Raw genomic sequence first — 26,810 nt, 5'->3', positions numbered from 1 at the left:
ACAGTACTCCGAGGACATGACATTTCTTGACAACACTGTGACCGTATTTTGCATCATGATTAATACGTGTTGTAAACCATAACAAAACATGTTCACTTTGTATGAATAAACAGCATCCTGCATTATCATTGTTGTTCATTATGCATATAACAAGTTAATAATAAATTACAAGAGTATGTGAATTCTACATCTCTTTATTTGTGTATCATAACATAGTGAGACAAAGACTAACTTGTGCTCCAGTGTTTTAGTGAGTTTGCTGGACAGAAGTAGCTGTCATCTACAAATTACTGGATGGAGTTAATGCTGTATTTAAAATTTAATTTCCGAACAGCCTTTTCAACAACATGTGCAGTACATGAGCCCATCAGCTGATGCACCAACCTGAGAAATTCATGTAATCATGATGAATCCACACTGCTTCAATATGACTTTTATTGGTAGCTCATTGAGATCACCAGACCACTGTTTGTGTTCATCTGTTTATCGAGCCCGTTGAACTTCTTTAAATTATACTTGTTAAATACCGCAATTGTGATTCATTGTAAAGATTTTCTCTATATGAAACTTTGCATCTGATCCTCATTTGTTCCATTATTGTTATTTTGGCTTTTACCTGTAGCTGAATCCCTTTTAGCCACAACCGGTGTCGCCCTGACAGTGTCACCTTAGTGTTGGACTGACTGCCATCACTGCGACTGTGAATGACGTCACTTCCCGATACAAACACGCCCCATTGAATAAGTCCACCCCCGCCATTGATTGACAGGTTTCTGTACAAGTCAGAGGAAACGCAAATGCAAAGGGATTTGCGATTTCATTTGAGTTTTGGCAGGCTTAATACGCGACGCCAGAGGAAGTGAAATGGCATATGGGGAATTGCTATTGCGATTTAAATTTGGCAGGGTCGTAACTCGTAAAACACAGGTAATTCATTTGCAAATAGACTTTGCTTTTCCTTTTGAAATTTGGCAGACATTGTACGTTCGCGTAAATGCAAATGAAAACGGTTTGCATTTGCGTTTGAATTATGTCACAATTTTGACACGACAAATAGAAAACGCATTTGCAAATGCAATTTGCATTTCCTTTTTAATAGTAGCCTATGCAAAATAACTCCATACTGTTCCATCATGCACAGGTATTTTAGTTTCCTTTTTAGGTCAAGTTAGAACAAAGCAAATAAGATTGAATTGAATTGAATCAAATAAGAAAAAAATAAGAGTTGTTTATTATTATTTAAAGAATTAAGTATCAATCTTTATTCTAATGTTTTTTTCCAACGATTCCCACATACAGCAAATGGTTCATATCAGTCTATAAGATTTGTTTACATGTGTCATCGAGTTGTAAATGACAGATCAATTTAAATGATTCGTTTCACCTCATATAATGTCCGTTGTAATGCATTTGTAATAAATTCATGCAGCTGTTTATACTTCATATGTTGTTTGCTCATCTGGATTTAATTTTATACATGTATGTACGCATGTACATTTAGTTAAATCGGGTTTCAAAACGTTTGGGAACCAATGGTCTACAACACCAGAATCGAAAGTAGGCTATTGACGCTTTAAGATCTGACATTTGCGTGAGAAGGCGCTCGCTTCGTAGCTCTTCCTGATATAGCCCCGGATTTAATAATGTTTTTCCGTCACATTTTGACGATAACTTGTATCTCGTATTTCATCAGCAGCAGTGAAGGTAAGCAATTCTCCGAATATAATTTTCAGTTTGCTCATTTAAGTTAAGTTTCTGATTTCTGTACGATGCACAATTTGGATATAAAGATAACTCAAGCTCGCCCAAGTTTTTGTCACGAGTTTTAGACTAAATTAATTACTTAATGTTTTTATGTTGTTTTTGGTTTAAAATGAATTCTAATGCTATTTATACATTTTGGCACTGGCTGGTATGCTACCATAGCTGCTGCATCATCACATTTAGATAAACACGTCTTGTGGTCTCAGCCACACAATTATTACTGCATACATGGAAGATAAAAATATTACTACTAATAAAAAAGTGTATGCCTGATCACTTCATTTAGCCTCTTTTCAACCTGTCCTCTTTTGCCGTTTTCTTGCTGTAGGCTATTTGAAACTTTGCTTGTGGGTATAATTTCTAATAAAAACAATTTAAGAAACAACAACTTCCTAAAAAGTATATATTTACATACGTCTTGCAGAATATGCTAAATATTATAAGTTAAAATAATCTAATAATAACTTTGTTTTAGTGCTGCCCTGAATAGGTGATGTTTAGTCCACATGGTGTTACCTGGATGATCAATAGTTTTATAGGCTACTTTAACTGTCCACTTTTCTCCAGGAAACATCCTCCAGGTCGTGCACATTTGTTGCTTGCACATAAGAAAATCTTGATATTTCTGATAACAATAAACATACTGTATGTAAGTCATAAATCATAAATAAACATTTCCACTTTTGCATTGATTCAGCTATTATTGTATCTTGTGGATTGTGCGTTATGCAAAATTTCCAATTATTAAACATTGAATTGTTATGTTTGTGTTTATATTCATCATGGTTGGATGTTTTAGTAATGCTGACATGTTTTATCCTTAAAATGTTTGAAGCGTTTACAAATTTGACTGTTCACCAACCACAGTTAACCCTTTGAATGTGAAAGTGACTACTGATGCTGTTCTTGTCGTTGGACGGTCTGATGTCAACCTGGCAACCTGCACAGCTTCCACATCCCAGTCCCCAGCTGAGGTGTCATGGAATTTAGGCACTTTGTCGGATTCTGTTAAAGAAGTAAAGAACACTGTTGAAAACCAGGACGAGATGTACACAGTCTCAAGCAGTCTGATCGGTGTCCCAACTGTAGCGATGAATCAGCTAAATGTCCAATGTGTGGCGAGACATCATTCCCTGAAAGAGGAACTGGCAATTGATCATAAGATGGTGGTGCATTGTAAGTTACATGATTGGCAAGTCTTCTATTACAATAAGTATTGTGGTTAATGTGATTCTGAAAATCTCTATATTTAATCCCTTCTATTTATCCAATAGTATCAGTAATACATTAATAAAACAAATAAGTTAATTAATTTATTGCTGATTTTGTCAGTCATATGTTTTTTGTGTTAAAGATTCACCTCAGCTGGTCTATATTACACCTCTACTCAGTGGTGACGGGTTTCAATGTGAGGCAGATGCTAATCCTAAAGCCATGCTATTCAGATGGAAAAGGTACAAACACTTAAAATGGATGATGTGACTCCAAGTCATTAATATCTCCTAATAGCACTAATAACATTGTTGTTCACAGTTCACTGTGTTAACTTTTTATTGTGATTGTTGATAAATAAAATACAATGTTTGGCCTGTGCTATGGAACTTACCAGTAAAATTCTCTAGTTTCATGATGCCGCTTTCAATTTTACTTTCTTCCTACTGTGAAGACACAAATGTAAGCTGACGTTTTTAAGCAACATCTAATTACAAAGTGAGAACCCTTGATTAGGATTGGAGCTAAAGTCTCCTGGACACTGGCCCTCCAGCAGCAGGATTGGGGACAGATATAGACACATCAAAATCGAAATATTGAGGATAAGTGAAATAACAAGATATACTGTTTACACTAACTGAAAATAGCAAAGTTTCTTGCCAATATATATACACTAAGTGAAAAGAACAGCGTTTTCTTTGCATTAAGTGTAAATAATAATTAGTTGCCATTGATACTATTTGCATCTCAGTGTTGTTGTGCATTGAACATTACACAATAATAAGAAAGTGTAAAAGATTATATTTATTACATTTATTAAATTGATGCCAAATTATAGGGAAAATAAATCCCTGCCTACACCTATCCCTAAACTTACCTGACACTTCATTATTATATTAAGATTTTCTTTATTTTATTGTAAATGAATGCCTCTACAGTCTATTGAGAACAGTAGGCCTAATGTGAAAAGGTACAGTAAAAGAGCGAGTTTGGTAAAAGGTGGATTTGGACTATTTGGCGCGCACATTACTTTCTATGCCACTGGATGTTTCCACATCGCTGTTCTTACATTTCCTCTATTTCAGAGTTAGTGTAAATATAGCCTCTGCTATTATAGCAGGGCTATTTGCACTCTGTGTTTATAGACACTCCGAAATAAGCAATCTGTGAAGGGGGAAAATTGTATGCAAGTCTATGACAATATGTAAACATAAGTTGAATGATGCATCAGGAAACTGTTGCAATAAAACCACCTACTTTTTGCTTCCCTAAATTAGAGTGGAATAACCAGGAAGAGCATGAATGTTGTGGCAGATGATTTGTTATTTTTTATATACAGTATATTACATGTTACATTAAATGGTTATTGAGGCATGGGATGATTAATATTTTTTTTCCTTATTAGTTTGCTTTTTCGCTTGGTTTTCAGTGTTATGTTATGTTTCGTGCACTCTGTGACACAAAATGTGTTGTCCTTAACTAGACACAGAGATGTGTTCAGAAAAGACGGATTGTGTTGTGTTTGTTTTCGTCTTTAGAGTCTATTTGAGATTTTAGCACTGAACTGATTTTAGAATGTAATAAACATGGACACACAGCATTTTCTCTTGTTCATGTAGGATGAACCAGACCATCCATAACAATGCAATTAAAACAGAGGGCAATAGATTGTACTTCTTGAAACCAACATCTGATCTCAATGGCCTGTATATCTGTGAAGCTTCTAATGAGTATGGCATAGGAACTGGCTCACTCTACTGGCAGAAAGGTGAATGCTTTTATTTACTTTCAGGAAGATGAACTGCTATTGAAATGGCAGTGATATAGATTAGAGTGTCCAAGAAATCTTGAGTCGGTACGCTTTGATGAAAGAAGTGACAGTTTACTCTTTTTTTTTTTTTACAATTTTCCTCTTTTTTTTTTAGGAGGTTTCCATTCTGAGCTTTGAGTCCCTCGTATTATTTGAAGATTCATCTCCCTTTAAAAATATTTGAAGTAGGTCTACTTCAATGGTTTGTTAACACTCCCCACAAGAGATTAATGAATTCATATGCTGTTCTAAGACTATAAAATGCTTTACAAAATATGATATCACAAATTATGTACAGCACAATAACTAGTGAACACGAAGTTACTGGTAATGTGTTAGTTCTCAGGCTTGAATTATGCCGCATTTGTGCAAAACCTATAGGGTCATTATCCCTGCAGCATGATTTGAAAAATAAATTCATTTTGTATGCTTCAACAGAGACACAATTCAGCAATAATTTACACTTCCATTTAGCTTTGCTAAAATTTTTAAAACATTTCTAAAAACTAATTCTAATGTGCGCAATGACTTTTGGAGCCCTGTGTATTTTAGAACTATTCAAAAATTGCTATTTTCAAATGTTTTTAATTCCTGTTAGGTTGTACTATTTAATGTTATATTACTTTAAGCTTGTTTTTGTTGTTATCATAATTTATGAGCTGAATCTCAATATTAAAGAATGATTTCACAAAACTTCACCTTGTTTTAAGTTCTTCAGAGTTGCTGAAATGTAGAAGTTCATGCAGAATATTAATGTTTTTAAGTGCTCACACTGCACCCTTTTATGTAAACTTTACCCACTGACTGCACTTTCCAGTGATTAATTAAAAATTGACCCAAGTAACCGCTTTGATGCATGCGCCATAGCAAAGTCACACATCTAATGAACACATTGCAGCCTGTAGCCTGATACTCTAATAATTCATCTAATTAAAAGATCAAAATGAAAACGGCCTCTGCATTGCCTATTAAATACAATGCTACATGTCGCCTCTGTGACTGTCCACTGTGGTCAGCGCGCACAAGTTTTCTTGTGCAGTTGATTCGCTTCAGTACACTAGGTGGCAGTACTCTGATTATCCAGCTTCAGTGTCTCCGCTGTTGCTTCATCAGCAGAAGAAACTGTCCCACCGTTTTTCTTTATTTCAAAATGGCCGAGTACCTGGCGTCGATTTTTGGTACCGAAAAAGACAAGTGAGTGAGCGCTTATTCTTAAAATATATCATGCTTTTGATGATTTGCAATCGTTTTCAGCATCGTTTAAGCATCGTTGCATCTCCGCGTGTTGGTAGAATATAAAGCTGTTATGTTTATTTTGCCAATGCCTCGTGTGGTTATTAGCTTAACTTACCTAATTTTTGCTAACATGGCGTGTACTCGTCATAATTATAGTTCTGGTATTACATGTTTTAGACAATGAGGAGTTTTATACGGCGATTAAGTATTATTGAAAAACGTTTAGAAAATTGTGTTCTTTGTCTCATAGCGTCGCCGTGGGTGCAGCGCGTCTCATTCATTGTGTTGCGATCTGATTTGTAAGCTGCACTACAGTTAGCACAGAATAAAGACCATCATGTCTAAATATGTATATTTATAGTTTACTTTCATGTATTGGTCTGTGTTTGGTTGGAATCATTGTGTATATCGTATGACTAAAAATTCGGAAAGAATTAGCCAAAACTAACTAGCCTCCATGTTAGCATTTTCCTGAAGTGTTTGTGTTTTGTACAGGGTTAACTGCTCGTTCTACTTTAAAATTGGAGCATGTCGCCACGGAGACCGGTGTTCCAGACTCCACAACAAGCCCACATTCAGCCAGGTACATAACGTTACCTGTTTTAACCCGACATTTCAATAATGCATTTCTGTAAACGTTAGATGTCTGTCTTGTATTGGTCAAACAGTTAATGTTAACTGTAGATATTTGATGTGTGTTTCAGACCATTGCGCTCCTGAACATCTACCGAAACCCACAAAACACAGCACAGTCTGCAGATGGAATAAGTAAGTCTTGACTATTTAATTTGCACTGATTCTATTCATGTGGGGTTTGTTTAAACGTGCCTGGACTTTGTTCACCTGTTTTATTAGATGCTGTCAGTGATGTTGAGATGCAAGAACATTACGATGAGTTCTTTGAGGTAAGTGTCCTGCTCTCCTTGAATTGTGGGAGTGTTGAGGAAGATGGTCATCCCTCAAGAATTATAAACATATTTTCCTGTAGGGGGTCCATTCTCCCCCGAATACATTTTTGCATATTTTAAAGGTAAATGCTGCAATCTTGTGCATTTTAAGAGCAAAATTAAGTGACTCAATCTATAAGAATACAATAACTATAGTAGTAATTTCATAATTGGCTCCATATATAAATGGGGATAATAGGGGACAACACATGGTAAAATGGGAGTTCACAAACAGTCAAAACATGTAGAGCATGAGCCATCAAAAAATTAAGCAAAAAAGTGTTTAACAGTTGAACTAATTTATTTATAACCATATATTAAAACGCGGGCTGCACATCGGGCCTTTTTCACAGTGCCATTGTCCCACTCCCCCGCATAGCAGTATCACTTTACTATCCGGACCAGAGCATGCATACATTATTATGATGCGGCGACTGTTTAGAGTTAACCCGTAAGAAAAGCGTACACTCTCTCAGCACAACAGTGTAATGTTAAGTTTGTGATTTATTATGTTTTCAACTTTATGCGCGAGTTGCGCAGACCTATCAGTTTATATCAAAGTAACATGAGAGCAATTAATGACAGGCACTTTCTGCTGCGGTACATGCCAATCGGTCTGAGCAGCGCTGATTGATGTCCGACAAACCAAATGTATTGACGTTTGGGACACGGTGACACAGAGCAGCATGTAATCGTGTCGCGCACCCGTATAATTTTTTATCTTACGGCGACAGCCGAAGCTAAAGGAGGAAATTAAGCATACTCATGCCCAGCATGCATTCAAATCATTAAAATTTGCGCGGTTGGCAATCAAACTGCGTTCTGTGCCTGAGCAACAAACAAAATACCCAAACCCATATAAAAATACCCATTTTTATAACGAAACGAAATGTAATTCACCATTAAAAAATAAACTATTTTTTTACTTTTTAGCTATTTATTTATTCTAAACTATTTTAACAGTTTAAACTGTGTCATTCACATTATTAATTCAAATTCGTGCTCCTGCGCAGTTGGCAATCAAACTATGCGTTTTGCACCTGAGCAGTGTTAATTTTGTTGACGAAAAGTATTCGTTAACGACATGTTTTCACTGACGAAAACGAGACGATAACTAAATAAAAATGAATGCATGATAACGAAAACTGTAATAAAAATTTTCTGACTAATAAAAACGAGACGGAAAATATTGTTGTCCCACCTGGCGGACATCAGTTTGCGCACATGTTCTTATCTCATATAAACGGTAGAGAGAAGTCTCTGGGAGAAGGGGAAGCACAGACATGTATTCTGTGTCTCCACGCGGTTTACAAAGCGTCTTATTTTCCTTCACGATCGCCGGTAAAACGCCGCAAACTTGAAGCGCGACTGCAGGCGAGTCACCCCGAAACACATTACAAAGGAAGCACAAACGTTTTTATATGCCTATGTTAACTTAACACGAGCTGCTGCATAACGTGAAATGTAACATAAAGTCAGCAAAAAGAAACCAGCGCTGTCCTCTACTGATTATAGAAGTGATGAAGTGAGTCAAACTGTACATTCGAACCAAATATGTAACATGTTTGCATGATTAAAGAAATGTAATACAATTTATATAATATGTCTTTTTGAAAGCTATTTCTCATTCATTGCTGTATCAAGCAAAGACAGTGCAGCTCTTTCTTCAAAGAGGCATGCCATGAGCCAATAGCCTTTGAGTGTGAGCCCTGTCAGAGCGTTTCATTGGTTGAATGAATACGCCCTACTTAACGAGTCAATTGAGTCAAATGGGATTGAATGAACTGGAACATGTCATTCATGGTCTAATATTCTGTCCCAACAATGCAAATCTAGTTACTGAACTTTTCTGAAAAGTAAAGGTAATGACCTGGTTTAATTTAATTCTAAGGTGAAGTAAATTATGTCAAAATAGTTGAATCTTTGTATGGAACATTTAATTACGCCAAGTAAATGATTTAAACCATTTAGATTTTTAGTAGACTAAATTAGGGCTGCAACAACTAATCGATAATAATCGATAATGAAATTCGTTGTCAATGAATTTCATTATCGATTAGTTGGTCTGTGACGTCACTTGCGAGCTGCGCAGTTATAAATCAAGGGCATCTTCTTCCCTTTTAAAATTACCATTTTAGATGTGTCTCTTTGTGCAGCGCGAGGTGTGCAGTTTTAAAGTCAGATGTGGTTCTCCGTGCAGCGCGAGGTGCGCAGTTTTAAAGTCACACGTGTCTCTCCGTGGATGCGTCTCTCCGTGCGGCACAAGTTGTGCTGTTTTAAAGTCAGACATGTTTTGCATGCATCTCTTCAAGCTGCGCAGTTTTAAAGTTTAAAGGGGAGAGGTGTTTTAAATGACAAAATTAAAGATTATATTAGTAAAACCCAATTTGTGGCGTTTGCACTTTGCAAAGTACATAATAGGCTAAATACCCTGATTTGGTGGTTTATTTAGTTCAGAGGTGGGAAGTAACGAAGTACATTTACTTGAGAACTGTACTTGAGTACACTTTTTGAGTATTTGTACTTAAGTATTACTTTTTCTGTTTACTTTTTACTGTACTTCACTACATTTGAATGACAAATATCTCACTTTTCATGGCACAAAAAAATTATTTCCTTGGCAACCCTCCCCTCGCTCCCACGTTTGGGAGAGACTATTGTCAGTTGCTTCTAATATGACACACCTGAATCAACTCACCAGGTGTGTTAATTATGGAGACATTCACAACATTTTGGGAGAAGGCTAATGAGTTCAGTTGTATATACTTTTCCCATATCTGATTTACTTATAAGCAAAAGATGTAATTACATTTTATCCGATTAATCGAAGAAGAAGAAAAACAAGCGCCCAACTAATCGATCTTCAAAATAATCGTTAGTAGACTAAATATAATGTATATTTATTCGACTAAAATGTTTTTCATATTTCGTAGACTAAAACTAAAATGATGGGGTTGACTAAAATGACTAAAACTAAATTGCATTTTCGTCAAAAGACTATGACTAAAACTAAATCAAAATTTGCTGTCAAAATTAACACTGCACCTGAGCCACATACTAAAAAAAACTCCAAACATTCTTCTAAATTAAAACGAAATATGAATAATTTGCCATTAAAAACAAAACAAAACTATTTTAATGGTTGCAGCAGTTTCAACAGTATCATTCACATCATTAATTCAAATCCGCGCTCCAGCGCAGTTTTCTGCACCTGGCTGAGCCACAAATAAAAAATACTCCAAGCATTTTTCTAAATTAACTTAATAAAAAACTAAACGAAATTTAAATAATTTGCCATTAAAAACGAAACTGAACTATTTTAATTGCCGCAACAGCCTGTGTAATACAGAGGTACAAAAAACATGACGAGCTTTAGTTGGACTCGATCTGAGAATCCTGATATGCTGTCGGACATGGGCCGGGCTAGGGCCTGAGCTTCTCAGGCCATGGCTTAAATTTGAGGCCCGTGCTGGGCTCTAGCTTGAAGCATGATCTGAGCGATGTGGAAAGGGTTAAACGGAGTGCTTTTTGGCGCTAAAAAAGGATATTGTACAGCTCCGTTGTGTAGACGCGCTGCCCACATTGCGCTGAAGTAACAGAGAGGGGGAAGCATTTCGTCTAGCTGTGAACAATGGCACAACAACGAATCAACGGTGCAGAATTCAACGAAATTCAAAGAAATATTTGTTGTTATAAGAAAAAAATGCGGCTTGTTTTAAGACTGTGGGGGAACAAAGTACACTATGGTGGGCCACCATAGTCTCGTCAATGAATGGGAAACACTGTTAACATTTTGCCTATTCTCAGGTTAAAGGGACACATAGATGCTGGTCGTTATTTTGTGCTTTGAACTTTCACTGTTTTGTCTCTATGCTAAAACACATTGCAAATTATTTTTCTCATGTCACATATTCATTCTTCAGGAGGTGTTTACTGAAATGGAAGAGAAGTATGGAGAGGTTGAGGAGATGAATGTTTGTGATAATTTAGGAGATCACTTGGTGGGCAATGTCTATGTGAAGGTGAGAATGTTTTCATTACTGTCCATTTACTGAACTAACTTCTGATGCATATCAGCAGATATAATGTTTTTAAATTAATAGTTCTTCTGACCGTTCTTATGCGATTATGATATACACTTGCCTAAATGCCTGAATACACATAGAAGTTGTAAACAGCTTACAGTTAGGTTAAAGGGATATTTCATCCAAAAATTAAAATTGTCATTTACTCACCTTCGAGTTGTTCCAAATCTGTATACATCTCTATGTTCTGAAGAACACAGAAAGATATTCAGAAGAATGCTTATAACCAAACAGATCTTGCCCCCCTGTTGACTCCCATAGTAGGAAAAATTACTTTGTATCAGTTTTTTGTTCTGTTGAACACAAAAGACGACATTTTGAAGAACGTAGGACAGCAAACAATTCTGGGGCACTTTTGACTACCGTTGTATTCTTTCCTACAATGGTAGTCCATGGGGGGAAAAATCTGTCTGGTTGTATGAATTCTTCCAAATAGCTGTCTCTGTGTTCATCAGAACAAAGAAATTTATACAGATTTGGAACAACTTGATGACAGAATTTTCTTTTTTGGTTGAAGTATCCCTTTAAAGAAATGTTACTTGGGGTTGAATTTGTCCAGTTCATTATTATGAATAATTATTATTAAATGTGTTTTTAAACATTGGTTTTCTCATAGCATATCAGCACTACTGTATTGCAAGTTACTTGAAAGTTCACTGTTTTCTGTGTAGTTCCGGCGTGAAGAAGATGCTGAGAAGGCAGTGATTGATTTGAATAACCGCTGGTTTAATGGCCAGCCCATCCATGCTGAGCTCTCTCCTGTCACTGACTTCAGAGAGGCTTGTTGTCGACAGTATGAGATGGGGTAAGTGATCAGATAACCAGCAGAGCGTTGTGCACATTCTCATGTACAATCAGGAGGAAGAAAATGCCAAAATACATAACTACTATACATAAAATGCTAGATGTCCATAAATAAATGTACTGTGAGAAAGTAATATTCTGTTTTGTGCAATATGTTTACTTTGATTTCCACTGGCTTCATTATGGCTGATTGCAGTACATTTGTTTTCCTGCAGAGAGTGCACTCGAGGTGGCTTCTGCAATTTCATGCATCTGAAGCCAATTTCAAGGGAGCTCAGGAGAGAGCTGTATGGCCGCAGAAGAAAGAGGTCTGTCTTTTCTGAAAACTTAAAAAAAAAATGTTTGTTACAGATTGAGAATTAATAACTTGTATAATCACATTGCTGGCATAAGGCTGCTCCACCGTTTTTTGCTTTATCATCTGAAATGGAGTACGAACAGAAAAAGCCTTAGTTTATAGTATCTCTGGTAAAATTTAAAGACTTGATCAAAAACAAGTCATGAACTGAAAAGCTCTAGTTAAATGTTCTCTCTCTTACACAGGCATCGCTCTCGTTCACGTTCTCGTGAGAGGCGCTCTCGTTCTCGCGAACGCAATAGAGGTGGAAGAGACCGGGAGAGGCGGAGGTCAAGAGATAGGGAACGCTCTGGACGATTTTAAACTCCTTCCTTTCTGAGGCTTACACTCATTCCTCAAGACCTGTCCAACTCTGTCGTGATGAAAATGTGATAAATGTTGAATTGAAATTCCCTGATTTCTTTATCCTCTGATTTCTTTATCCAAGAACTGTTTGCTTTTTCAATAAAAGACCCCTTAGACATTTTAGTGATTTTAGTGGTTATTACTTTGTAATGATTGTAAACTTGTCATTGTGTCTGTTTTTTTTATTGTAGATCTTGTTTGTCTTTTGATTTTTGAACAGATACATATTATGAACACATGTTTCCTAATGTGAAGTTGTCAAAGACAGGAAGTTTCTAACATTTTTCCATGATTTTTCTTCGTATTTTTATTGTGTAAAATTTGTGTAAAACAAAACTGCTGTATTCCAGTATGAAATCAACCAATAGCAACCATAGTTCATTTGTAAGTACATTAACCACATATTTACTGTGATTTTACTACAATATCGTTTAACCAGGGTATTTGAAGTAAACCTGGGGTAATACAAATTTTATTCTGCAAAAAAATGTAAACCATTGCTGTTCTCTTAAGCGTTAAAAATGTCGCCATTAGAAAGCGAGATATGTCCATCTGAGTAAGAGAGTCTGCTATTGTTAGTTCAATACATAGCTGAACGGCACTAGGGCCCAGTTTCACAGACCGGGTTTATCTTAAGCCAGAACTAACCCTTAATTAAATTAGGATATTTGTTACTTTTATAAAAATGCCCTTGTTAAAAACGTTACTGGAGTGCATTTTGACACGAAACAATGGCACTGACATATTTTAAGATGTTTTATGGCGAGTTTTTTTCAGTTCGACAGCTCAAACATTCATTTTAGTCTGGGACTAGCTTTAAGACTTGTCTGTGAAACCGGGTAAAAATGTGTTAACGCACCGCTTCGCAGATTGAGCGGGGTGTGAAATCAAAGTACCGCGAGATGTCTTCCCATGTCTAGACGGTGCCGTGAAGTCATACGCCGATCGGTCTGCGCAGCGCCACTGCGCTTAAACGTTTCCGCAGACGAGGGCACGACTAAATTGTTAACACATGATTGGCCGTGAGCAAAACAGACTCCCCAGCAGCAGCCAATCAGCGCAAAGTTTACTGTCTCACGATTGGACGCATGCTTGGCTCTTTAACGCATGTGAGCAGCTGGCAAGCCGACTATTTCACGTTTACGCATAGGCAAGTCTGGGTAATCGCACCTCAGCGGCTTGTTACTTCAAATCTATCTGATACGCAGGTGAGTAAAGATGTCCGTTTGTGTTTTGTACAGTAAGCCATCATGAACAATCTGTTATTAATATTTTCTCAAAGGTGCGAGAAAAGCACATCCGGATTCCTTAAAGCAAAATGACGTGTTAAATATAAATAAATAATACGTATTGCGCGTTATAATTTTGAAAAATAGTTTTATTTTTTATACGGCGGTTACATTTTACTCGCCTTTGGGAAAATTGGGAATGCGGTGATCGCGTGCATGATGAAATCGACCCCCTGCGTCACAGCATCTTGGTCCGCGCAAATACAATGAACACAATACCTCCGAAATTGCGTCATCTTAATTGTTCCTTCGTTAATATAATATTTTTTACGTGCAGTACCTACATCAGTTGTGGTGGAGGGTTTCAAGTTAGAAGTAACTGAATGAATTTGCAAACCATGATTTTCGTGCTTCCAACCCGGGCTACTACTTTTACAGCCATTTAAACATGCTGCTTTTACTCGTTCGTTAGATAGAAAACACAATGGAACTTAAAGAAACTTAGGACTTTGCTTATATTTGACGCGTAACTTCAAAAAATTAAAAGGATTATTTGGGGACTAAATTCATGTGAATATAACCAAAACCGAAAATCCATTGTTTTGGTCAACTGCAGACTTTATGTATAACAAAATTTGACAATAAAAGAATGAGCAAAAGTATGTTCAGAATATTTACAAATACATTGTAAATGGATCCTATGGTATGACAAGAAATCTCTCATATGACATTTTACTTTATAATATATTATTAACAGTTTGTTTTCTAAATATTTGTGATGTCACACCATAGGACACATGTAGCTACGGTGTATTTGCGAACGACCCATTTAGAGTTGCTTGCGGGGCTTCAGGATCAGAATCACGGTCAAGACTAACTAAAAGACGAAGTCTGCATCCTCTTAGCTGTCTGGAAATCACCTCTTGTTCTTGAAATGACTGAATCCGTCTGTAAAAAGCAGAAGTGTGTCTTTATGCATTGTTTATCTTTTTCCTTCTTTATGGTTAACTGTGGTAAGTTACAGATCATCATTAGTCCTGATTTTAATGAAATACCCCACATGTTTGGACTCAGTCCTAAATTGCCCTTTTGGCTGAACTATTTGTTTGAGTTTATTTCAGCATACGTTTATTGCACAAGTCTCTTCTTGGCAACTGCATCAGTGCTGAGGTATGACATGGATGTGGTCAAACACAGCTGTTCAGTTTCCAAGAGAGACTTCGCTATCTCTGGATTTGTTTGTGCACCCAATGATTTTAAGGCCAGTTGGTAGTTTTCAGTGAAATTAAATATACCAGATCTTTACATCTTTTACAAGTGTTTATTCAGGATCCTAAAAATTGCTAAACTTTTTTTTTCGAAAATTCTGATCACTGTGTATTACAAGGCCAGCTGTCAAATTCAGATTTATAGAAACTGGAATATTGGCTTAATCTTGTAATAGCAATAAAGATTAAGCATGTACATGAAGGTTGCATAGTAAGTTCTGATTTGTATTAGTATATTTTTATGTAAATGTAGTCATTGATAAAGCACGCGTTACCTAATATATCCCCAAAGGGCAATCCAGTCTTGTTGATCAGTAATAGTTTTTTATTAGGGACCAATCTCTGTTTATCCACTCTTTCACCGGGAGCAGATTGAGGAAGTTGGGATATCTGCCCAACTACTTGAAAAGATATTGTTGTCAGGAACCGAGTGTTTTTGTTCACATTCTAAGTGATAGGAGGTTGTTTTCTTCCTTTTACTGTCTTCAAGCATGTGCGCTATAGTGTGCAATAATGTCCGTGTGTAGCAATATCCAATTTAAGTTACTGTCCCATAGGCTCTACTGTTTCTCTGTGTAAACATTTAAAGGCACATTTGTGTGTTTTGTGTAAATGTTAGAGTAAATCAAATAAAAGTGTTCTTGACATTCATGGCACACAGGCTCATCTGTGGCATGTTATGATTCGTCAACATTGCGTAAGAACTTGAACTTTTAACTCTAATATGGTCTTCATATCATTCATCAATACACCTACATGCATGGGGAGGGCAGGGCTTTACATAATGTTTCTTGATTATATTTACAAGAAGGCTGGTGCTTACCGACTTCTTTTTCTTCTCATTGGTAAGCCATGCCGTCTAGTTCAGAGTCTGCTGGAGAAGTGCCCGTCTGCCCACATGCCGCCAAGGTCCTCCCCAATGGGGACGATGAGAATGAAGAATCTGTGGTCAACAATGAAGCCATCTTGAATAGCAAAGCTGGACAAAAGTTAGGTATGAAAGAATCACCCCATCTGACTGAAACAAACGGGCACCATGCGAAGAGTATGACTACAGATCATATGGAGAATGGATCGGGAATAACCATTGAGAGGAATTGGATTCGCCCAGATTTGCCAAGCAGATGCACCTGGACACTCGGTGATCCAACCACAGAGTCGCCCCACAACCACTTTCAAACGTAAGCTCAGACCCATAGAAATCCTATTTGTCATTTAGGAAAAGAGGTTTCGTATTGACACCCATAGGTTTAGTGTTTATATGCCCATGTTGTCAGCTTCTCTAAATTACCTTGTTATTCCAAATCAAAATAAGAAGTGAATTGCCTATCATGCTGAAGAAAAACAGATGTTCTTCGAAGAATAATGACTCCTGGAAAGATTAGAGAAAACAAAGGTGTGGTAAATCACTTGGTTAATGCGCAGAGTCATGATGACTCAATCATGTAGTCACTTCTGTTATGGGATGAACTACTGGTTGGTTTATGGTTGACATTTACCATAATTTGTTTGTGGTAGTTTGTCACCTCAATTTGATGTATCCTTTTTTTCCACAGCACAAAACCCCCCAGCATCCTCCCCAACATTCTTGGTAGAATCGGAGACACCCCAATGGTCCGCATGAACAAGATTCCCAAAGCGTTTGGCCTTAAGTGTGAGCTCTGTGAGTATCTGTATGGTATAGGTGCACACACATTTTACACTGATTTCATGGAACATATTTTTCTAAAGTGTCATATGAGGACGTAAGTGTGTGATCATGTAGAGCGACTAGTAAACTGCATTTGTCGCCATGTGTGGCAGGGGAGCTGTGTTTAGGGGAAGTAAGGGGTTGGTTTGAGGAATGCAGGTGTTGGGTTTCAGTCTGTGTGAGCCAAGTGAGGACGTGAAAGTGGGAAGAATGTTCCAAGACTGTCCTTAGAGAGTTGCAGTTCATGCGTTTGAGTGCATTCAGCGTCTTTAAAGTCTAATGTGTAATTTTTCGAGGATTAATTGACAGAAAGGCAATTTAATATACATAACTATGTCTTCAGAGGTGTATAAAGACCTTACGTTTTTATTACCTTAGAATGAGCTATTTCTTTCTACACACAACGCGCGTGCGTCCCCTAGCATGGAATTCGCTATGTTATTTTTACAGCACCCCCTAAACGGACAAACTGCTCGACAGGTTTCTGAAAAACTTTATCTCCTTTGGCAAAGAAGTGAAACTGTGATGACATCTTAGTCCTTTGTCAGCCACCGTAGTGCTTCGAAAGGGAGGGGTTTAGTGAGCCATTGGTTGCAATTCGCAACTTCGCTGCTAGGTGCTGCAAAATTTCATATACTGGACATTAAATTTTTTTTTAAGTCGCATGTTCTTTTGAACCACAGATTATAAACTTGGAAGAATTAATTTTAATATCTTATTTTGGTTTCTAAAGGCTTACAAAATGACCCTAGTTAACTTTTTTTTATTGGGGCTTTATACAAATTGATTGTATAAAGCACCTTTACAGAAAAGGTCATTACTATTGAAAGTGCCTTATGTTTTACCTGTATAAATAGTCAGGTGTAGCGTAAATGTTGGTCATTTATGCACTCAATGTTCACATCTTTTTAAAAGCCAATAGACAATGTTGTATTTAGTTTGAATCATTGTATTTAGTTAGAGTTCAAATGTTGAATCTGTTTGGTTCAATAACAATGATATTGTAAAATGTGTCAGTTTTGAAATCGTTGAATCCACTACAAAGCAGCTCTTCAGAGAGCAGCGGCGCCATCATCCAGGTCTATTCCGGTCAAGCTTTGTTCTTTCTCAAAAGTGTCTTTATCACTGTAGACTAAAAAAGATATTTTTATTGTATCTAGCGTTAAAGTGGGTGCATACTTTATGTGGTCAAATTGTTAAAACGCACAATTAGAGATGTACTCAAAGAAACAAACTGTAAATGCCTGGTTTATTGTCGCCTAGTCATGCTTTTTGACTAACGCAGGCAAGTTTTTTTCCGCTTTTTGTTTTGGTGAAGGTTGCTGAGTTTAGCTGTCTTGAGTCAAAAGTGTTGCATGCTTTCAGATAAGCCCCTCACAGGCTTAATAAGCGTTGTTTGAAAGAGTTATTGTGTAAAGCATTTTACATCTAAATGCTTCAATTAGCTTTATTCTATACGTCAAGTGATTTCACGTGAAATAGATTCATCTTTGGCCAGTTCAATAAACTAAGTGTTTATTTGATGTGTGCGGTTGGATTGCCCCTGCCGCTACAATGGGGACTTGCAGTATTTGCATGGCACTAGCAAGGTCATTCATTTAGTCATTTAGCAGATCATGGTCATGGGTCGGGGGTTGCACATCCCCAAAAAAACTGCACATACTCATAAAAATGTTTAAGATTAATGCATTGTATACCAGTCTGGTTTTTTTCTGTCAGCTGGCTGTGTCCTCCCACCATTAATCATAAAAAGCAATGGGACACTTAGCAAAGTTTAGAATTGTAGTAGTTACACTGTTCATTTCAACAATCTGATGTGTTATTTCAGTGGGTAAATGTGAGTTCTTCAATGCCGGTGGCAGTGTGAAGGACAGAATCAGTCTGCGCATGATCGAGGATGCCGAGCGAGATGGTTTACTCAAACCTGGAGACACCATCATAGAGCCCACCTCAGGAAACACAGGTGTGTGTGTATGTGCACAATGAGATGTGTTTATTCGCTGTCATTTAATATCGAAAGTTTCTATTGATTGCATTTAATGCTGTGCTGTGCTAAAATGCCACTACTTCATTTTGTTTTTATAATTTAGATTAAAATACTGAAAGACCAGTTAAGCCACTTCTCACCCCTCCAGTCTGGCAGCAACAATAATTTATAGTAACATTTAGTTTCCACATAAATTGTACAAATCAGTTGTGTAAGGGTTAGGGGTTTAATAATGTAATCAAATGTGTATGAAAGCAATGGAAATGTATTGGATGTCCTCACTAAAACACTAAAACAAACTTGTGTGTGTGCTCAGGTATTGGACTTGCCCTGGCAGCGGCAGTCAAAGGCTATCGTTGCATCATTGTCATGCCTGAAAAAATGAGTATGGAAAAGGTGAGTTCATGAATACTTTCATGGAAAGTAATGATTTTGTTAATATTTGATGTGTGTGTTCTATACATGCTCATTTATTTGTATGTTTTCTAATGCTACCAGGTGGATGTGCTCCGTGCTCTTGGTGCCGAGATTGTTCGAACCCCTACCTCAGCCCGCTTTGATTCGCCCGAGTCTCATGTGGGTGTGGCTTGGCGTTTGAAGAACGAGATTGCAAACTCTCACATTCTGGACCAGTACCGCAATCCCAGCAACCCCCTGGCTCACTATGACACCACTGCAGAGGAGATTTTGGAGCAGTGTGATGGTAACAACAATATCTGGGTCAGTTGCTTTCTCCTGATCGCTCCAATCACATGTTGATGCAGTGTTTTATGTTTGCCTTCTGTAGGTAAAATAGACATGCTGGTGGCTGGAGCTGGCACCGGTGGCACAATCACTGGCATCGCCCGGAAGCTGAAGGAGAAATGCCCTAATATCAAGGTGATTCACTTTCATGAATTCTACAGACACATGTATTGTCTTGAGGGTAAATAATGTCACACTGAAGTCTATGTGAAGTATTCTAAAATATTAACATTTCTTAAAAAAACATAATCTTACAAAGAAATAGAGAGTTTCCTGTTTGCCAGTTTATTTATTTAATATTTTGGCCTTTTTATGATATTGAAAGGTACCCGACGATCCATAGACTGTGTAGCAAGTTGGTTAGCAGCAGGACTTGCCTGTGGTTGCACTTTCACCTTCCCTTGAATGAACTAAACGGCATTTCAGAGACAATAGAAGGAATTTCCTCTAAGCTGACTAGATTTTTCTGTCCCGCACACGTTTTAGCTTGGATACTTCTCATCATTACTCATAAGAAATCCACTTGCTTTCGTACACCTGGATTCTGTAACAATTGTTTGTGTTTTTGTCCCTCAGATTGTTGGTGTGGATCCTGAAGGCTCCATCCTTGCTGAACCAGAAGAACTTAATAAGACTGATAAAACTCAGTATGAGGTGGAGGGCATTGGATATGACTTCATTCCCACGGTTTTGGACAGATCTGTAAGTCTGTATAGACACAACAGTCCTTGATGCAGTGCGTTTTAATATTTTACAAAAATGTCAAACTGAAACTATAAAAGCTTCAAATATATTCAATCTTGACTTTGCTCGTTCTCAGGTGGTTGATAGTTGGTACAAGTCCGTAGACGAAGAGTCTTTCGCCATGTCTCGTATGCTTATCAGAGATGAAGGTCTTCTGTGCGGTATGTGACTGCTGGTATATCTCTCACGCTTTATGTGTGTGATATTGTGTGTGGCTAAACAATTTTTCTTTCGTTTAATTTTAGGTGGAAGTTCAGGCACGGCCATGTCTGCAGCAGTGCATCTAGCTAAAGAGCTGAAGGAAGGCCAGCGCTGTGTGGTGATCCTCCCAGACTCCATACGCAACTACATGTGCGTTTCAGTACTCCCAGCAGTCTAAGGCTGTGTTCAGACTTGACTTTTTTTTTTGACAAGAAAAAGTTGACAGGTGCTTTTTTTAGTAAAAAAAAAACAACGCTGGCAGCGTTTGGTTACAAATAGCAGCCGAACGCCATGACTTCAGGGGCAGCGTCTGTGCATGAAGGCACCCCAGAGATGCAGATAGGCAGCGTAATGGAAGTCTATTTGAATTATAAACAGAGAGCATCTTCGCAATAAATAATCACATATTTAAAAACTACAATACTAATTTCTCGCTAGAAATGCAATCAGAAGTTGTTGAAAGTGAAAATTAAACTTGCATTTATACAAAACCGCTCCAACGGCGTTTTGGCCACCATTTTATTTTTTCGAGCTTGAGCCTTCTTGACCAATCACGTTCCTCACATGTTGTTATGGAAACGACAGGTCTCTGTCATTGGTTAGCTGTGAAAAAGGAGCTTGACGTAGGGCGTTTTTTTCCAGAAAAGTTGAACTTTTTTCAACCTCAAAAGACGCTCTGAGCTGCAGGAAAAGATGCCGGCACTGGTGTTTAAAAAAGCGCTCAGGACGTTTTTGGAAAACACTGTTTACTCCATAGGATTATAATGTAGAACAGACGCTAGCAGCTTCAAAAATGAAGTCAAGTATGAACACGGCCTAATGTACTTAGCTTAGCTAGTGTGATTGTGTGTGTGTGTGTTGTGATTTTCTGGTGGATTAAACCATAACAATGCTAATTTGTTGTTATAGACTTAAACATACACAGCCGGAATGTTCAGAATTGCATACTTCATGATTTGTGACGCTACTTTTGAAGCTTCTCTACACTACATTTGGCGTCTTGCTATTTTTAAAGTGGTTAAACTAGTTGGGTCATCTTTTCGAAAAGCACTACAAACTACTAAGTTATTGATAAGTGTAATATTTCTATAAATATATAATGGTCAGATTATTTTTTTATAATCGGAGCAATATTTTTCTGATGAATATTTCAGCACGAACCACATGATTTATATGTTAAAAATTTGGGGACAGCTGCATTTTAAGCAGATATTTTAATATAAAGACCAGAGTTCTAAAATACACTAGAAAATCCTTTTTTTAACTGTTTGGTGACATTCTGCAGTCTGTGATTGTTTTTAGTTAACAATAATTAAAAATCTATCATTTTTAATGGGATTTTCACTTTTAAAGCCAACATTCAACTCTAAAGTCAACCAAAGTTTTTAGTAATGATGATACATAAGTAGAGCTATGTGAGCCGGTGTGATTTTGCAGGAACTGCAACTTTAATCATGAATCAAAGAAATTGACTATAAAAAGTTATACTTAATATTCCCTGTTTTGAATGTCATATCTATACAGTGTCATGTACGAATTATGGCATGAATGATGAATTACATTTGTCTAAACGTGAGAAGTGTACAACAAGAGCCTATTGTGTAGTGTAGTCTGTTAGTCTGTATCAGATGCTGTGTTGAATAATGTGCAATATATACTGTATATACGTATAAATGGGTGTGTAACAATCCCCTTAGACTTGCCTCTAAATGCTTTGTTTGTCCCCAGGTCTAAATTTCTCAGTGACAAATGGATGTGTGAAAAGGGCTTTCTAAGAGAGGAAGATCTTGTCGTCAATAAGTCATGGTGAGCACATACAGCAACATATACTTGTTCACGGAAGCAGGCTTGCTATTTACAAGCAAATGTAGTTTACACGTGTCAATGATTACTGTAAACCGCTACAGTAAAGTTTCTAAATGTAGAGGCATGCATGCCCACTCTCCTAAATTACTGTATGTGTAGGTGGTGTGAGTGTGAAATGTTTTGAATGATGTGTCTTAAACTTGTTAAGACTTGTACGAATATTTGGAAAGGCTTCTAAAGCAAAGCATTTGGCGGATTCCCATCTGGACAGGTTTGTGTGAAGGTTATGGTTTAGGAAATATGATTTTGTTTTTATTTAAAAAACTGTTTTTATAAAAAAGTATTTTACGGTCTTCTCCCCACCCCACTCTCTCTGTAGGTGGTGGAACCTGACGCTCCAGGAACTTCGGCTCTCCGCCCCTCTGACTGTCCTCCCTTCAGTGTCTATTAAGAAGACCATTCAGATTCTGAAAGTAAAAGCTTTCGACCAAGCGCCTGTGGTGGATGAGGCTGGGTAGGTTATTTGTCCACAAACCAGTTGCTCCAGAAGTTGATTAGTTTGCAGTGGTATCGCTTGAATTAATTTGAATAGTTTTGTTTATTTGTTGCTACAAATAGGTGTTTCAAAAGAATGAGGTGTTTTTCTACCAAACGTTTATATATTCTACCAAACTTGATATATGCATTGGGCTAGAAATATCAAAACGATATAACAGATGGTAAGTGAAGTAAGGTGTGGCTCAGTCTGGTGTCTGGTTTTCACTCTGTAGGCAGATTCTGGGTATGGTCACGTTGGGAAACATGCTCTCATCTGTTCTGGCTGGGAAGGTCAGACCATCTGATCCTATCAGTAGAGTTCTCTACAAACAATTTAAACAGGTGAACACGCACACACGCACCGAGGAAAACCTTATCAAAACTTTCCCCACTCTGGCTCTTAATAAAGATTGGAGCTGCATAGATACAGTAAATGCATTTATCATATTCTTGACTCCACTGAGGCTTGTGAAAAGCAGCAAATACTCGTTAATAGTAGTTATATAATGGATGTCAGGTGATTAAATATCATTCATTAACATTGTATTGACCTTTATACTGTGGTAACACGGGTAATCAAATCCCTTAATAGTCAGCTTCTCGCTCTCTCTTCTTAGGTGCGTCTAACTGATAACCTGGGCAAACTCTCTCGCATTCTTGAGACGGACCATTTCGCCCTTGTTGTTCATGAACAGATCCAGTGTAAGTAAAGTTACTTGAACCTCTCCTCCGCAACAGTTATCGCTCAACGGTGTGCTTCCTTTTAATCAATCTTTTTCGCCTTGATACAGCCTCTGCATTTCTTGCATGTGTTTTGAATTTATTGGAATTCATGCCTTTCGCTGTCCTTGATATTCTTTTCCAGGTGTCATTTTGGCCCTGTGTGTTAATAGTACCACCCAGAGTTTGTGTATTCTGGATGATAAAAAGTTTAAAATAGATTGTGCTATCTGTGTTATCCATAATTATCTGTAATAGTATGAAGCTGCTATTTATAAATAGACACAGATGTGTTTTAACAGGATTGTGGACAGCAATTTGAAACTTGAAATGCAAATAATGAAGTGCAGAATAGTCTTGACTTTTAAAGAGAAGACGCATACTATATAAGTTACAGGTTATGGTTTGGACTTTATTTGGGATCTGAAGAAAATGGAGAGTTCAGTACCAATCATTGAAACAATATAAAAGATGGTCTAGTAAGTATTATATTAAAAAGCAAGATCATAAGTTGTATTCATAAATACACAGAAGTCTTTCTGCACAACATTTCTGGAACAATAGTTTCATTCATTCATCAGTTCCAGCACTAAGCCCTGACACAGGACTCTTTGTTTTCTTGGGCTTTAGATCATTGTCCTTTTTCTGACAGAAAAACTTTCTTTACCTGTTCAGGGCCATTATACACCCCCTGACATCCTCTGCCAAGTGCTGTTACTCCACACTGAACTTTGCCTTTGCTACATAATCTTGCCAAATATCACATAATGAGCAAAATTGAGCTTTATATCTGTGTTGTTGCCAGCTTCTGCATATTATAAAGTTATGCTTTCATTTTTTTTTTCAATCTTAATTGTGCTTGTATTTTCTAATTGCTCAACATTGCCAATGACTTGCAAAATATGCTAACACTTTACAATTCAATTTCATTTATTTTACATGAATTATGAGTGAAAAATCATTTTAAAGCATATGATCTTTATTCAATCTTAATTTAATAATTACAAATTACATATATATAAAACATATAATTTGGACACAAACAACATTCATGAATGAACAAATTAATACTGTAATTGTTAGTGATACCTAATGCATTAAATAATGCTAACAAATTGAACTCTTATGGTAAAGTGTTACCAAATAAAGTGCAGTAAAATGCATGGCATGTTGTCATTGCAGTGGGTGGTGTCAGCAGTCTGAATTGCAGTGCCTGTCTTGCAGACATGACCGATGGATCTTCTACAATGAGGCAGATGGTTTTTGGGGTTGTCACAGCCATTGATCTGCTGAATTTTGTGGCTATTCGTGAGAGGAGGGAACGCTCGATGTCTGAATGTTCCCTGTCTGAAGACCAGTGAAGGACCAAAACGCACACATCTGATGTGTAGGGGTTTCTTTTTGCAATAATGTGAGAACGGAATGATAAAATGCTGCTTGTTTTACACACTATTTCTGCAAGTGGCATGCTCGGTTTTATTAAGAATTATGCCTTTTAGTAAGAGCTTATCAATACAGTTTTACGTGTCATCCGGCATTTCTTTTGCCTCTCTCGGTTGGTTTCATTCTTGTGAGTTTACATTTTAGTTTAGCTGGTATATCTTTTGTTAAGGAGTTGGCATAATGAAGTAATCTAAAGTCAAAGAACAACCATTTTGTGATGAGTAAACTTTGACTGTGTATGCTATAAATGTAATGTATTTCCTTCTTTAAACAACTCTGCATGTGGTATAGCCCTGGGTTTAGTAGAACCTAGTTTTATGATTCTATCCTGTCTAGTCTGGGGCTACATTGCCATCTAGTGACTTCAGTAGTTTACAACAGCAATATTTCTTTGCCTGTACCAATCATGTTCTGATTCTTCTTGGCACATTTACTATAGGTCTGTAGTATATTAGGAGGTTTGCAGTCATGATTATTGGTAATTGACAGAAAATATAACAATAGTTTGACCAACCAAACGTATATTCTAATGTATATAAGACTTCAAGAATACAACGGGGTGTAAATAACAAAGTGCTTTTGGACCTGTCACAGTCCAGATATTACAACAGACCATTCTGTGTTAGACAGAAATCGTTTCTTTTCTTTTTTTGTATTCTTATTCTTGTAAGTCAAACTTGTGAAGAGAATATGTGTTAAGGAGTAAGTGAAAAATGATTGTGTTTAGGAGTTATTTGTGAATTATTGAATGTGAGGATACTCTTATGTGCATGCTGCTGGATGTCTCCGATTCAGAATGTCCGTCTCTTCTGTTATGTCAGTTGATTTGGTTTTCTTAAATTTATTGCTGTAATAATTCCTAGATACAAATAAACTAAGGCTTTATTTCCTGAGTGGTTGTGTTTGTCTTTTTTGCCACTGGAGTCCAGTAGAGAGCAAAGCTTTAATCTTTGAGTCAAAGAATTGACACACATGCTGGATTGCATATGGATTTTCTTATATAACAAAGTTTTAGTGAAGCTTTAATGAAGGGTTCATTTTGAATATCATTATTTCTTATTGTACAGGTCATTGCTTAATAAAAATTTGTGTTGACTTAAAAAATGTAAGAATGTTCTTAAAATAACTTTCTTATAAAGATGTTTTGGTACCATGTCACATTTGATTTTTTTCCCTAAAATTAAACCATTAATCCTAAATGGTTCAATTTAGATTTTAGAGATTTGTTTTGCATACAGTTTTGTTAGTGGTATCTTAAATTGCTAGGAAAGAACATTTGTGATCAATGGACCCCGAAACAGTTTTTACTACACAATTGAACAAAAACTCTACACCATGTGCTCTGAAGCTTTACAGAAATAAAAATGCATTATTTACGCACTGTCCTGTCATTCCAAACTAACTGTATGACTTATTTTTCCACCCAACCACAATACATTTTATTTTAAAGAACATTGGTAACAATATTGACCCTCTCTGATACAAAACTGCTGAGACATTTCTCAACATATTTTTTTCTTGTGTTTCACAGAAGAATCATAAACCAGTTTTGAATGACACAAGGATAAATTACTTTGCCAGAATTTTTATTTTTGCGGTAATATCTCTTTATGTTTCAAGTCGTGCTTAGTTTGATGGGGTAGTGTTGTATTAGTCTAACATGAAAAAAAACAGGCCAGTGGTATTGACCAAGTTCTGTAACGTAAAATGTGTTCTGTATCGACTGAAAACATTGTCACAAAAAAGACACTGGCGTGAGATGTGCAAGTATGCATGAGTGCACGTCGAAGCTGTTTTGGAAACTTTTCATCTTCTAGTCGAGTTCCTCATCCCATTTCCACTGACCATCAATAACGTCATTAGTTCTTCCTTTGAAGCTT

The 26,810-nt window shown here is 36.9% G+C and overlaps 3 protein-coding genes across 10 annotated transcripts; all 3 read left to right on the top strand.

The window, feature by feature from the left end:
• The first annotated feature begins 831 nt into the window (after window positions 1-831).
• On the top strand, window positions 832-5,469 carry si:ch211-214p13.3 (nectin-3-like protein). Of its 6 annotated transcripts, none has more exons than XM_057336114.1 (5): window positions 832-927; window positions 2,632-2,940; window positions 3,119-3,218; window positions 4,596-4,744; window positions 4,902-5,469. In XM_057336114.1, the coding sequence occupies exons 2-5, from the start codon at window positions 2,811-2,813 to the stop codon at window positions 4,922-4,924; spliced, it is 402 nt and encodes a 133-aa protein (XP_057192097.1). In that variant the 5' UTR covers window positions 832-927; window positions 2,632-2,810; the 3' UTR covers window positions 4,925-5,469. The 6 variants fall into 6 exon arrangements, with proteins under 6 accessions (XP_057192097.1, XP_057192098.1, XP_057192096.1 ...); XM_057336115.1 differs by having other exon boundaries at window positions 834-927; window positions 2,653-2,940; XM_057336113.1 differs by having other exon boundaries at window positions 834-1,704; window positions 2,713-2,940.
• Window positions 5,470-5,861: 392 nt separating this feature from the next.
• u2af1 (U2 small nuclear RNA auxiliary factor 1) lies at window positions 5,862-12,684 on the top strand. Of its 2 annotated transcripts, XM_057336899.1 has the most exons (9): window positions 5,921-5,980; window positions 6,273-6,321; window positions 6,518-6,605; window positions 6,727-6,790; window positions 6,878-6,927; window positions 10,893-10,991; window positions 11,726-11,859; window positions 12,074-12,166; window positions 12,402-12,684. In XM_057336899.1, the coding sequence occupies exons 5-9, from the start codon at window positions 6,898-6,900 to the stop codon at window positions 12,517-12,519; spliced, it is 474 nt and encodes a 157-aa protein (XP_057192882.1). In that variant the 5' UTR covers window positions 5,921-5,980; window positions 6,273-6,321; window positions 6,518-6,605; window positions 6,727-6,790; window positions 6,878-6,897; the 3' UTR covers window positions 12,520-12,684. The 2 variants fall into 2 exon arrangements, with proteins under 2 accessions (XP_057192881.1, XP_057192882.1); XM_057336898.1 differs by lacking the exon at window positions 6,273-6,321 and having other exon boundaries at window positions 5,862-5,980.
• A 949-nt stretch (window positions 12,685-13,633) lies between these two features.
• On the top strand, window positions 13,634-25,823 carry cbsb (cystathionine beta-synthase b). Of its 2 annotated transcripts, none has more exons than XM_057336711.1 (15): window positions 13,634-13,769; window positions 15,909-16,239; window positions 16,615-16,721; window positions 18,577-18,711; window positions 19,052-19,131; window positions 19,234-19,438; window positions 19,523-19,614; window positions 20,056-20,181; window positions 20,300-20,384; window positions 20,469-20,574; window positions 22,153-22,230; window positions 22,610-22,744; window positions 23,001-23,109; window positions 23,385-23,469; window positions 24,712-25,823. In XM_057336711.1, the coding sequence occupies exons 2-15, from the start codon at window positions 15,911-15,913 to the stop codon at window positions 24,846-24,848; spliced, it is 1,809 nt and encodes a 602-aa protein (XP_057192694.1). In that variant the 5' UTR covers window positions 13,634-13,769; window positions 15,909-15,910; the 3' UTR covers window positions 24,849-25,823. The 2 variants fall into 2 exon arrangements, with proteins under 2 accessions (XP_057192694.1, XP_057192693.1); XM_057336710.1 differs by having other exon boundaries at window positions 24,670-25,823.
• The last annotated feature ends 987 nt before the right edge of the window (window positions 25,824-26,810 follow it).

The sequence above is a fragment of the Triplophysa rosa genome, linkage group LG6, assembly GCF_024868665.1.
Source record: "Triplophysa rosa linkage group LG6, Trosa_1v2, whole genome shotgun sequence".
NCBI classification, from domain to species: domain Eukaryota; kingdom Metazoa; phylum Chordata; class Actinopteri; order Cypriniformes; family Nemacheilidae; genus Triplophysa; species Triplophysa rosa.
The sequence above is the reverse complement of the archived record's forward strand: the minus strand, read 5'-3'. Positions and strand labels throughout refer to the sequence as shown.

Excerpts from the sequence above, each read along its gene's own strand:
- si:ch211-214p13.3 (XM_057336111.1), top strand. The coding sequence starts at position 1,644 with ATGTTTTTCCGTCACATTTTGACGATAACTTGTATCTCGTATTTCATC. Across the intron at positions 1,705-2,631 it reads TTTCATCAGCAGCAGTGAAG|TTAACCCTTTGAATGTGAAA; the intron begins GTAAGCAATTCT and ends CACCAACCACAG. Across the intron at positions 3,219-4,595 it reads ATGCTATTCAGATGGAAAAG|GATGAACCAGACCATCCATA; the intron begins GTACAAACACTT and ends TTGTTCATGTAG.
- u2af1 (XM_057336898.1), top strand. The coding sequence starts at position 5,937 with ATGGCCGAGTACCTGGCGTCGATTTTTGGTACCGAAAAAGACAA. Across the intron at positions 5,981-6,517 it reads TTTGGTACCGAAAAAGACAA|GGTTAACTGCTCGTTCTACT; the intron begins GTGAGTGAGCGC and ends TGTTTTGTACAG. Across the intron at positions 6,928-10,892 it reads ATTACGATGAGTTCTTTGAG|GAGGTGTTTACTGAAATGGA; the intron begins GTAAGTGTCCTG and ends TTCATTCTTCAG.
- cbsb (XM_057336710.1), top strand. The coding sequence starts at position 15,911 with ATGCCGTCTAGTTCAGAGTCTGCTGGAGAAGTGCCCGTCTGCCCACAT. Across the intron at positions 18,712-19,051 it reads GCCCACCTCAGGAAACACAG|GTATTGGACTTGCCCTGGCA; the intron begins GTGTGTGTGTAT and ends GTGTGTGCTCAG. Across the intron at positions 22,231-22,609 it reads CTTGTCGTCAATAAGTCATG|GTGGTGGAACCTGACGCTCC; the intron begins GTGAGCACATAC and ends CTCTCTCTGTAG.